General features: G+C 40.6%; 1 protein-coding gene across 1 annotated transcript in view; it reads left to right on the forward strand.

Moving 5' to 3' along the window:
• LOC133918729 (putative callose synthase 8) overlaps positions 1 to 8,094 on the forward strand; it is a 32,074-nt gene extending 23,980 nt beyond the window's left edge. Inside the window, exons 27-42 of the mRNA XM_062362751.1 lie at positions 326 to 420; positions 489 to 636; positions 718 to 869; positions 1,482 to 1,588; positions 1,734 to 1,832; positions 1,931 to 1,999; positions 2,183 to 2,369; positions 2,453 to 2,564; positions 2,792 to 2,911; positions 2,988 to 3,103; positions 3,184 to 3,267; positions 5,718 to 5,830; positions 5,915 to 6,144; positions 6,319 to 7,167; positions 7,283 to 7,468; positions 7,553 to 8,094. Coding sequence (XP_062218735.1) covers positions 326 to 420; positions 489 to 636; positions 718 to 869; positions 1,482 to 1,588; positions 1,734 to 1,832; positions 1,931 to 1,999; positions 2,183 to 2,369; positions 2,453 to 2,564; positions 2,792 to 2,911; positions 2,988 to 3,103; positions 3,184 to 3,267; positions 5,718 to 5,830; positions 5,915 to 6,144; positions 6,319 to 7,167; positions 7,283 to 7,468; positions 7,553 to 7,783 — 2,898 coding nt within the window. The 3' untranslated portion in view covers positions 7,784 to 8,094. The remainder of the gene's footprint in view (positions 1 to 325; positions 421 to 488; positions 637 to 717; positions 870 to 1,481; positions 1,589 to 1,733; positions 1,833 to 1,930; positions 2,000 to 2,182; positions 2,370 to 2,452; positions 2,565 to 2,791; positions 2,912 to 2,987; positions 3,104 to 3,183; positions 3,268 to 5,717; positions 5,831 to 5,914; positions 6,145 to 6,318; positions 7,168 to 7,282; positions 7,469 to 7,552) is intronic.
• Positions 8,095 to 13,061: the final 4,967 nt, after the last annotated feature.

Below are 13,061 nucleotides of genomic sequence, written 5' to 3' on the forward strand. Positions count from 1 at the left end.
ACTAGGTCTTGGAGTGTAAAGCTACACATAGACAGGTCAAACATGGAAATACTTTTTTGGTTTTTAATTTAGTTTCATGTACTCATGTGCCTTGTATTTCCTTTTTGCTAGATGTAATAAGGATTATATCATCACATTTGGAAAATTTCAAAGAGAAGACATAATATTTCCTTTTCTAGAGCCGCTTATATTGATGGACAGCGGATTGAGCCTTTTCTTTTATCTTGAACTCTGTTAATATCAGTACAGACAGCCCTTTCCTTTCTTTTGAATCCTCTTTATATGCCAGCTCATATAATGAAATTTTCTGGCATGTGTTACCTAGTATATAAACAAACAAGAACTTCGATATGAGGTGACGATTCTACTCCAAGATATTGTTGATATTCTAATCCAAGATATGATTGTGGATGCTCAAAGGTAAGAATATGTTTGATGATATTTTTGACTTTTTTCTGTGATATCACTAAATAATCTCCTATGAACAGTATATTGGATGTGATTAATTCTTCTGAGAGACTGATCTCCAATGATGACGGCACATTCGGGTACTATGAACCAGAGCTCTTTGCATCAGTCAGCTCAATATCAAACATCCAATTTCCATTTTCTGATAATGATCCAGTAAAAGAACAGGTCTGAGCTTACCTTTGATTACCTAAGGACAATGGAACAGATTATAACTCTTCGAATGATGAAATACTCTTGCATATTCAGGTTAAACGTCTCTCCCTTTTGCTTAATACAAAAGACAAGGTTGTGGAAATACCATCAAATTTAGAGGCTCAGCGACGCATTTCATTCTTCGCCACATCTCTGTTTATGGATATGCCTGCTGCTCCCAAAGTTCGCAGTATGTTGTCATTTAGGTAATACTTCAGCTTTTCAAAACCCACTTCACAACTTATTTCAAGTTACCTTGAATAATCCAAATTGTTAATCGAGGGATTTATTTATTTTTTGTTCTGATTTATGGTCAACAAAGTGGTTCTTTGTCGAATTGCTTCCAGAACGACCTCTTGGTTATCTGAATATGGATAAGTCATACACTGCCAAATAAAAGTAACATCATATGCACAAGGGATTTATCTGAGCTGCATCAAATCTAGATTATATTTTGTCTAAAACAAAGATCTAGACTATCTGATGATACTGCTAAAAGTCTACATGATTCACACTGTAGCTATCCTTTTGTAACATACTAATGTCTCCTGATAAGTTCATGGCATAGTTCAGTTATAGGAGTCACTTAGTAAAAGGCTATCAGAACTCTGAAATGCAACCATAAGCAACCAGTTTTTATGATCTTCCGACAAGTTACTTCAATAAGATAGTTTCCAATAAGAGTTGCCATAAATATAAGCAAGCCGTACTGTCAATTGTAGTTCTTTGTTTGATAATTCTGATATCTACATCCATCTCAATGGAAAGCAATTGTAATTTACATGCCATGGTATCCTGACATTACATATGGTATCCAGCATAATAACTCCATATTTCATGGAAGAAGTGAAGTTTTCGGAGGATGAGCTTCATTCAAATCAAGACGAAGCATCTGTCCTTTCCTACATGCAAAAGATATATCCAGGTCACTTTTATAGAAAAACTTACTTTTTGACTTGCATCAATTTAGTCGAAGAAATTTGATACTGGACTTCCATATGTTACTAATATATATCAAGCTGAGGTATCCATCTTTATGTTACTAAGATTCTGTATTCTCGTGATTTTAGATGAGTGGAAAAATTTTTTGGAACGCCTTGGTCCAAAGGTAACAAATGATGAAATTAGATACTGGGCTTCCTTCCGTGGTCAAACACTGAGCCGAACTGGTAATCCAGAGAGTATCATTATCATTTGTTGTACATTTATCATTTAAGCCTATGGCTCCAACATGTCTCACTCTCTGTTATTATTGTAAATTATCTAGTGCGGGGAATGATGTACTACAGAAAGGCACTGAGATTACAGGCTTTCTTAGACAGGACAAATGATCAAGGTGCGTATAGAAATTCTTGTCCTCGTAACTTCCCATTTCTGAAATGGTGGAAAATTATAACCAACTAGACCAATTAGACATATGAAGTTCTGGTAACACTTCTGGTGATTTCATAACCTTCACCTTCATGTTTCTTTGGAAACTGTTATATTCCCACTAATTCAATTTTGTGTACTTATGCAGAATTAGATAAAGGACCTATGGCAGCTCAGCAAGGACAAAACAAAAGAAACATCCACCAATCATTATCAACTGAACTAGACGCACTTGCAGATATGAAATTTTCATATGTCATTTCATGTCAAAAGTTTGGGGAACAAAAAATTAAAGGTGACCCCCTTGCTCAAGACATCATAGATCTGATGACAAGGTATGCATTGGAAAACATATAACTGTAGAGAAATGATGGCCACTAGAGTCATCCTGATTTCTTTCCACTTGTGTCCAATGAAGGTATCCTGCTCTGCGGGTCGCCTATATTGAAGAGAAGGAAGTCATAGTAAATAACTTTCCTCATCAGGTTTATTCCTCTGTTTTAATAAAAGCAGAAAATAATTTTGACCAGGTAATGATCTCAGATTAAGACCAAAAAGTAGAAAGTCTTGTATTCCTTATATCTAAGATTTGCTGAAACCACTGCTCTCCTTTATGTTATCATCATGACTATATCTGATTAGTCATTAAGCATGATTACCATCCCCATTAACAATCTTGCTTGTAAACTTATTGATTTTTTTTTTAAAAATTCCTCTAATCCTTTGGCCTCTGCTGAATTGTTGGTTATGTCCATAGGAGATTTACCGTATAAAGCTGCCCGGTCCACCCATCATTGGAGAAGGGAAGCCTGAAAATCAGAACCATGCTATTATCTTCACTCGGGGAGAAGCACTACAAACAATTGATATGAATCAAGTAATGAATTGTACATGCTTCTATAATTATTTTCGTTTTGTAAGATTGTATGTTCATGTATATAAGTTGCTATTAGGACAACTATCTGGAAGAAGCTTACAAAATGAGGAATGTCCTTCAAGAGTTTGTAAGGCATCCTAGGGACAAAGCTCCAACTATCCTTGGGCTTAGAGAGCATATCTTCACTGGAAGGTCTGTAATTTTACAACATATGTCTTTTAAACTAATTCTGTTTCTATAGTTGGATAATTATGCTATTATTATTTGTGCAGTGTTTCATCTCTTGCTGGCTTCATGTCATATCAAGAGACAAGCTTTGTTACAATTGGACAAAGATTTCTTGCTGATCCCCTTAGGTGAAAACATACTTCTTATTTGATCTTACAGTATAGGCAATAATGGCACGAATTAATTTCTTTTGTTCTAAGTTCTAATTTATGATGGAATTTTGCTTCGTGTTAGAGAAAACTCTGAAGATGTAATTGCAGAACCCTATATTGAAGATAATGGCACTGAAAAACAGCTAAAGATATTATCCACTGTTTTCAGATTTTCTTCTAAAAAAATGCCACTTTGACAAAATTGAAGAGGGATGACATGTTCAGAATGTTACTTTTTCCCTTCAATTTTTTTAAGCTTATCGAGCGATTTAACTAATAGTTCATGGACAGTAACCAATACATTGGTTGAGGAATGGTGAGATATTGCTGTGTTCACTGGCGGAGCTTACTTAAGGCCAAACAGGGCTATGCCCCCCTCCCCTCCCTCACTTCTTTTATTGTGTACCCTTTGGAGTTTAAATATTAGATATAGTTGTGGTGATTGCTTTAAATTCAGAATGTCCGCCTCTTTTAATGGAATTGATTCTCCTTTAGAGTGCTAGCCCCTTCATGATTTGTGGCCAACCTTCGCCACTGGTTGCTTTGGGTGGCGACACATGGGTTTGGCCACCAAAGTAGCAAGACCTGACTTGTTTGTGCAAGGTCCTGTCTACGTGGTTTAGCAGTGGTCCAAGTGAGGCAGCTGCAGTAACATAGGTGTGCCATTATACAATACACTGGTGGATAGGACAAAGGCTACAATTGCTGCAAGAAGGGAGCATTATACAACACACCGGTGGATACAACACATGTGCTTGGGTTGTTAGTTTGAATCAGGTTCGGTTTAGGAGATAAGATAGAGTTTGGTTAGTGTAAATCATGAGAGAATAGAGGTAAGATTAAGAGATATAGTTGGATTTAAATTAGAGATAAGATTAGAGATAGAGTTGGTTTGAATGGAGTCTTTGTAGGCCGGCTGTATACACAGCGCTAGCCGTGATTAATCAATGAAGCAAGAGAAATCAATCTAGCTCCTAGTACCCTTCTCCTTTGTCTCCCCCAATCTAAGTCTCCTCAATATATAGTCAAATCCCTCCCCTAGGAACCGACACCGTCTGGCTATCCTCTCGGAGATGTTTATCCTAATATTTGGTATTAGAGATGCCAGGTTCCGAATTCAGTGTTCTTCGTGTCATAGTGAGCTACTTGCTATACCTGGTGACCGAGGAGGTGCTTCACCAGATCTTCAACCCATATGGTGCTGAGGAGGTGCAATTGTTCGTGGTGGCAACACATGTGAAGGCGTTTGTCAGGTTTTAGTCAGCACACAACGCAGGTCGAGATCATAGCTCACTCCACAGGCGTTGCATCTACGACAGTTGTTGCTGGTTGGACATCCAGCACCAACAACCAACACCAGCACCTTCGCCAACAACAACCTTGCCAGGTTCTGATTCCTGCGAGGGTGCTAGCTCTATTACTCAGGCTGTGGATGCCTTGGCCAAGGTGATGGCCAATCTGCAGAAAAGCATGCAACAACAGATGGGCGAATTAGCATAACAAATGGGCAAATTAGCGCAACAGATGGCCACCATGTCTTCGCAGATGACCGCCATGTCTTCACAGCTGGCCGTGGTCGACAAGCGATCGCAAGAGGCCTTATCTAAGGCGTCGGTTGTGCAGCAACCATGCCTGCCGATAATAGTGCAACCTTGCTGGTAAGTACAACAGTGCCATCACCCGCATCAAATTTGCTAGTAGCCGCGCATTCGACGCCGTCTTCCTTGATGTCGCAGGCCACAGCCGTCGCTTGCCTCCAACCACCAGTCCTGTCGCGCGTCGTCGCCTGGTGCACAAATCTGGCACAGCTCGGCCACAAGACCGTTGCTAGGTCTTGGAATTTCTATTCACGCGCACTGTAACTTCAGTGCTATAGCGTGTGATTGGGTTGTTAGTTTGAACTAGGTTCTGTTTAGGAGATAAGATAGAATTTGGTTAGTTTAAATCAAGAGAGAATTAGAGATAAGATTAAGAGATAGAGTCGGATTTAAACTAGAGATAAAATTAGAGATGGAGTTGGTTTGAATGGAGTCTTTGTAGGCCAGCCATACATACACAACGCCAGCTGTGATTAATCAATGAAGCAAGAGAAATCAATCTAGCTCCCTATCCCCTTCTCCTATGTCTCCCCCAATGTTCTAAGTCTCCCCAATCTATAGTCCAATCCCTCCTTTAGCAGCCGATGCTACCTAACTATCCTCCCGACGGTGTTTACCCTATCAGGAGCACTATACGAGGAGGGAGGATGAAGGGGTAGGGACAATTTGTTGATTCAGAAAAGAAACTACTTGGTTAATATTGTTATAGTGGCATTTTGAGAAGAAAGTTTTAAAATTGGCCCTAAATGTCTATATATAGTTTGTGTATGTAAGTGAAGCCTATTCTGAAATCAATTTTATTATTCAAACTCTTATTACTAACTGCAGGGTACGGTTTCACTATGGTCATCCAGACATTTTTGATCGGATATTTCATTTAACAAGAGGTGGCATAAGTAAAGCATCTAAAACTATAAACTTAAGTGAGGATGTGTTTGCTGGTAAGTTGAATTTTTCCTTCTATTGAAATTGAAATTATCATGTCATTTTCTAAAGCAATTGCTGCTTTAAAATTAACTTTGCAGGCTATAATTCCATATTGCGTCGTGGGCATATAACTTACAACGAGTACATTCAAGTTGGCAAAGGGCGTGATGTTGGTCTTAATCAGATATCAAAATTCGAAGCTAAAGTGGCAAATGGCAATAGTGAACAAACACTTAGCCGTGATATTTACCGGCTAGGACGGCGATTTGATTTCTTCAGGATGCTTTCTTGCTATTTCACGACTGTGGGATTTTACTTCAATAGCTTAGTATGCTCTCTCTCTCTCTCTCTCTCTCTCTCTCTCTCTCTCTCTCTCTCTCTCTCTCTCTCTCTCTCACACACACACACACACACACACACACACAAGTAAGCTCCTCTTATGCTTATCTCTAAGCCTCTAACTATCAGTCTAACTGTTTCAGTTGATCCATATATTGTGCAGATATCAATTGTTGGTCTTTATGTTTTCCTATATGGGCAGTTATACTTGGTTCTCAGTGGCCTACAGATGTCTCTGTTACTTGAAGCTCAGACTCAGAATATAAAGTCCTTAGAGACAGCCCTTGCATCTCAGTCTTTTCTCCAGCTGGGACTGCTTACAGGATTGCCTATGGTGATGGAACTAGGTCTGGAAAAGGGTTTCCTTGCAGCTCTGAGTGATTTTATCCTCATGCAACTGCAGTTGGCTTCAGTTTTCTTCACGTTCTCTCTTGGAACAAAAGCACACTACTATGGCCGTACTATTCTCCATGGGGGTGCTAAATACCGGCCAACAGGGCGTAAATTTGTAGTTTTCCATGCAAGCTTTACAGAAAACTATCAGTTATATTCCAGAAGTCATTTCGTCAAAGGATTTGAGTTGATCTTCCTTTTGATAGTTTACCACATTTTTAGGAGATCTTATGCGAGCAGTGTGGTACATGTGATGATCACTTACTCAACGTGGTTTATGGCAGTGACTTGGTTGTTTGCACCTTTTCTTTTTAATCCAGCTGGTTTTGCTTGGCAAAAAATTGTTGAGGACTGGGCTGACTGGAATCGGTGGATGAGGAACCAAGGGGGTATAGGAGTGCAACCAGAAAAGAGCTGGGAGTCGTGGTGGAATGCTGAGAATGCACATCTACGTCACTCGGTGTTGAGTTCTAGGGTTCTTGAAGTATTGCTCTCTCTACGCTTCTTCATATATCAGTATGGACTTGTCTATCACCTCAATATATCTCAAGACAACAAAAATTTCCTTGTCTACTTGCTTTCGTGGGTTGTAATAATTGCCATTATTGGCTTGGTCAAGGTATGTAGTTCATCTCCTGAATTACATCTTGCTTCATGCAATTGCCCTTCTCTATTCTTATGTTGATTTCCTTTCCCAATTTGAAAATTCTTATGTTTCTGTAAATTTGCTGCAGCTTGTTAACTGTGCTAGCCGTCGGTTGAGCTCAAAACACCAACTCATCTTCAGGCTCATAAAACTTTTGATATTCCTGGCAGTGGTTACTTCAATAATTCTTCTCTATTCTCTCTGCCAATTATCCATCATGGATTTGATCGTCTGCTGTCTTGCATTCATACCAACTGGGTGGGGTCTCCTCCTTGTAAGTATTAACTGGCAGCTCATCTTTTATGCTAAGATTATTTGTCTTCGCTGTAGTCCACCCTAATTCCTCCTTGTCTTACAGATTATTCAAGTTTTGAGACCAAAAATCGAGTACTATGCGATATGGGAGCCTATTCAGGTCATAGCTCATGCGTACGACTATGGAATGGGATCTCTGCTCTTTTTCCCAATCGCTGTACTTGCATGGATGCCTGTTATCTCAGCCATCCAAACTCGGGTTCTTTTCAACAGAGCATTTTCCCAGCAACTACAGATCCAACCTTTTATTGTAGGCAAAACTAAACGGAGATAAGCTCTTATGTGGATTCATATTGGGGATGTGAATATAACCTGATTGGTTGGTCAGGGCAACAAGTGTCTGTACTCTGGTGTAAATATTATATTATGCGGTGTGATCCATCATTCTTTGGTCTATGCCTTGTGCAGATCTAACAGAGTAACAGCTCAGTTTTGATTTTTATTTTGGTATAACTTTGCATACCATTTCTGTAACACGAAACAGTTGTAGTATTTAGAGATTGGACGAGTCATGAATCTCATGATACATATACAGTTACACAGATACTAATCTTCTTTCCAGTTGAAATGCGACCATTCATTGTACTTGCCCATTGTGCTTAAATCTTAATGTGTGTTTGTGTTTGTAATACCAATTGTTCGCCACCTTTTGTACCCATGAATAAGGTTCTTGGAGGAACAAGAAGGGGTGTTTATGTAGTACCGTCCTCAAAATCTATTAGTTATTCCCATTGCCTTTTGTTGTTTGCATGTTCTTCTATGATGTGGCCTATAAGTTAGTTCGAGTCCAGAGTATCCCTTGGGCTCTATGGAACTACCTGAAGAGCCTTCACACAAGATTTTCTCTTATTTGCAATATCTTTTAAAATTTAGAATTGTTTTCTGGCCTTGCACATATATTTAAATGAACTGATCGGTGACACTTCAACTATGACTTGACAGAGAATTTGTATGGCTGACCTACGATGGCTCTGGAAATGCATCTTTGGATGTGCTTACGAACAGGATCTAATTAGATCCTGTTCTTTTTTTTTTTTGTAGTGATCTTGCTTCTTCGATACATTAGTATGGCCATGGTTAATTACACAATGATTGGAGTTGGTCCTAGTAGGATTTAGGGGCCACAGGATCATCCAGCTGGTTTTGTATCTGAGGCCTCTAGATTTTCTTTGCACCTTGAGGCCCCGTTTGGAATACATGACATTTTCCCTCAATTCTCGCGGACTTGAATTGTTTCATGTGAAACTCTGATGTTGCAATAGGCCGACAATGTTGTATTGATACGTATTACGTTGGCCATCTCGTAATGTACTACAGCACAGGTACAGTTGACATTGTTTATGTCAAATCAAGGGACTAACTAGCTAGAGCATTTGTTGAGATCAATTGGTTCCTTCTTAACCTGGATACAATGCATGAGGAGCAGAGGGATCTGATTCGTCTCCTTTTCTGGCAAACACGGCAGGTGCTAAAGATGATCAAATGGGCCAATCGGACTGGCTCAGTATGAGCCCAGCTCAGCACGGTCCGAAATCGGCACGGCTCGATTGGCCCATTTACTGTAACGAGCCGTGCCGTGCCGGCCCGCGTGCCGAGTCGGCGGCCCCCAGCTGTCACCGTGCCGTGCCGGACCGGCCCACAGCACGATCGGCACGATGGGCCCGGGCGGCACGACGGGCCCAATCGGCACGGTGGAGGCACGACGAGCCAGATTGGCACGGGAAGGCACGACGGGTCCGGCCGGCACGGTGGAGGCACGCTGGGCCCGTCAGCACTCTGAAAAAAGGAAAAAATAATAGCTAAAAAAATCCAAAAAAACAACAAAAATATAGAAAATAAATACATAAGAGCTTTATTGATTTGTTGCCTCGTTAAAAACCTTTCTACTAGAAGGAAAAAAGAGTACAACCTATGATTATGTTCCAAAAATTTCATGATTTCATTAGAAACTCCAGAATTTTACTTGCAATATTTAATATGCTTCCTCAAGTATCCCGTTCTATTTGGAGATCTGGCACCTAATTGTTTGCTGCATGTATTACACTTAGCAAATCTTACCTGTTCTCCGTTAATTTCTCTAAAGACCTTTTCAAAATGTTGCCACACCCATGACCATGCACGTGAGTTCTCGGCGTCTTGATCTATGAATTGAAATATGGAATTGGTTTCTTGATGTGAAGTGGCTACTGGCTACTTGGCTAGCAACTAGTAAAAGAGATGGGTGGTCGATGAAAACACATGGAGTTTGAGATGGTATTTATAGGTCAAGATGAGAGGAGAGGTGGGTAGGGGTGGGGCCGTGGGGGTTATTTAAAAAAAATAAACAAAAAACATGAATAAAATAAAAAAAAACTTAGAAATAATAGGGGCACATGATTAATTCTAAAAATGAGCTTTATTGATAGGTTGCCTCATTAAAAAACTTTCTAGCAAAGGAAAAAAGAGTACAACCTAGCTGCGTGCCGCCGCGTGCCCGGGCCGTGCCATACTGGCCCGGCTCTGCAGTGCCTCCTGGGCCGCATTGTGCTGGGTTGTGCCCGTGCCGGCCCGCCGTGCCGTGCGCTCAGCCCAGGCACGACCCGTGGCGGGCCGTGCCTACAGTGCCGTGCCTTGGGCCGGTCCAGTAGACATGACCCATTTAGACATCTTTAGCAGGTGCACAACAACATCGCTCATCAGTCAGAAAGCTGGGCGGTTTCAGAGTCAGTGGTCTTATTTGCATAGAGAATTTTTGTTTCGGTGCGCTAATCGGGCTGAAGCCGAAATTAAGGCTTGTATCGAAGGAATTCGACTGACGACACAATGGGTGCATGGTCCAATCATTCTACAATCAGATTGCAGCCGGGTGGTTGATGTCCTCAAGAAACATGGAGATGATCGATTGGAGATTAGGTTCAATGTCCTAGAGGCGAAGGACTGATGGGGTTACTGTAAAGAGTCGAGATCAAACAAGTCAAGCAAGAGCAGAATACTGGCTAGGAGAATGGTTCATACTGGTTTGGTTGAGGCAGGTGCCTAGTTGTATTGCTCAACTGAACGATCTTGATCGTAGAATGTCTCCTACTTAATTAGTAAAGCTCTTGCTTTTTCTTGCCCAAAAAAATCAAGGGACAAAACCAGATGAGAACTTGTATTTCATAAATGAAAGAGACAGGAGCTACCCCTACATAGAGAACTGGACGGTCAGGTGATGGCCATGCCTTGCGTCACCCTTATCCCCAACATAATCTCAAGACGCTGGGTGATTTAACATCACAAGCAAGCAGGGGCAGCGGGCCGCCATGCATGTGCTGCTGGCAGGCAAAAAGAAACATGTTTCTTGAGTTTTTTTTTTTTAAAAAAACTTCAAGGACAGCCGTAGGACAGCAAGAGATCGACGAGCAGCACAAGGGATAAGCAACGGTAGAAGAACATATATTTTTATATGGTTATGTGTGTGCAATGCAAGGAAGGCACCATGCATATATGCAAAGCAAAGGCCTGCCATGATAACTACCTAGTGAACGAACACACGTTGGGGTAGGAGGAGCAAGCAAAGCAGAAGCCGGTGCATGTGACGCGCATGTGGAACGATCGGGCCCTCTTCTTCGTGAGAATGTCCTACGGCCAGCGGGCACATGGCTGTGGGGCGCAACACGCATTCTTATTTATTTTCTTCGAGCCTTTGAGCCTAGAGCACTTGCCTTATCTCGCTCGTCTGTTAACCCTCGCCGGCGGCCGCTGTTCTTTTTTACATCTTGATAGACGTAAGAACAAAGGTATTATCATGAGCACGATATATAATTTCACATGAAACAGTCCAATTGTAGGAACCAGTAGAATTTCCGTGTTCCGAACGGATCTGGAGAAGACGTGGAGGAGGGACTTCGGTGGAGTCAGAATAAGCTACATGTTCTCTCAAGTCTTTAACCGTTTCACAAGCAGGCCGGCAACTATACCTAAATGCATCCATCTTTTCAGCCACGTTGAGTTCCACCGTACGTACCGCATGCATCTTCTCATGTGCCCGGCTACTACAAATGCTTTATTTTCTTTAGATCCTGGTAGCAGACAGCGCATGACAGAATAGAAGAATATAAAGCATTCTCCGCGTCATATATATATATATATATATATATATATATATATATATATATATATATATATTACGTATATATATATACGTACGTATATATACACATATATATGTATATATATATACCCACACATATATATATGTGTATATATATACATACATACGGCGAGGCTATTCTGCGTCTATGTGCAGTTGTTATTCGCTCTATGCACATTCTTAGTTACAACCCGAAACACTGTGAGTTACAATTTTATGTCCAGAAATACATAATTGCAACATAAAAAGTTAACACTGTGAGTTATAACTTGTTATTCGCACTGTGCACACCCCCTAATTACAACCCGAAATAATATGAGTTACAATTTGTTAGGTAGACCAGTTATAACTTCACGTCCAAAAATGCATAATTGCAACACGAGAAGCTAACACTGTGAGTTACAACTTGTTATTCACACTGCGCATATTCCCCAGTTACAACTCGAAACACTGTGAGTTACAACTTGTTAGGTAGACCAATTACAACTTCATGTCCATAAATGCATAATTACAACACGAGAAGCTAACACTGTGAGTTACAATTTGTTATTTGCACTGCGCACATCCCCCGGTTACAACCCGAAACACTGTGAGTTACAACTTGTGAGGTGTACGCAGATATGAACTACAGTGAGCATACCTGCAGAATATATATACAATATATATATATATATATATATATATATATTTATGTCCCGTAAATATTTGTAAGAAACCAACACCATGTAGATATATAATACTGTCTACATCCATCTTTTGGCATCGTCGTTCGTTCATGCAACAACATGGGCACATGAAGAAACTGAGCACCTAGCTAGCAATGCTTCATGCATCCTTATCTACATGCTAGAATCTGGATCTGGAATGTAAATTGATACCGAATTTGAGCTCTCTCTCTCTCTCTGTGCGTGGTCCAGCACGTGGTTGCTGCCTGAGACCAGTTGAACTCTGCAGCTGCCAGCTGATGAGGTCAAGTCTGAAATCCAGCAGTCCCTCCAATCCATACAACCACTAGGAGGAAAACACTACTACAAGTAGTCTATCTATCTATCCATCTAATCTACTCATAACTCCACAGTCTCTCACTTAGCTGTTGCCAGCTGTCTCCTCTCCTTCCCTCATCATGCGACTTCCATCCTTGTTCCTGCTACTACTCACAGCCTTGTCCATAAAACAAACAAATGGATCCTAACTACCTAACAGTGGGTAACTAATGGCCCTACTGTCTTAACATACAAGCAGCAAAACAATGCTGCTTGGTTGAGCTAGCTAGTAATTAGTAACTTCATTAATTTGGCTTGTTACAAAAAAAAATTGAAACCATTGCCCTAGCTAGTATATACTAACCACCTTATTAACTAACCTAGCATATCTCTAAAAAAATCTTGATGCATAACCCTTAAAAGATGCATGATGCTGCAAAAAATGGCCTCTAAAGACC

This window comes from Phragmites australis, chromosome 5 (genome assembly GCF_958298935.1).
Source record: "Phragmites australis chromosome 5, lpPhrAust1.1, whole genome shotgun sequence".
In the NCBI taxonomy this organism is placed as follows: domain Eukaryota; kingdom Viridiplantae; phylum Streptophyta; class Magnoliopsida; order Poales; family Poaceae; genus Phragmites; species Phragmites australis.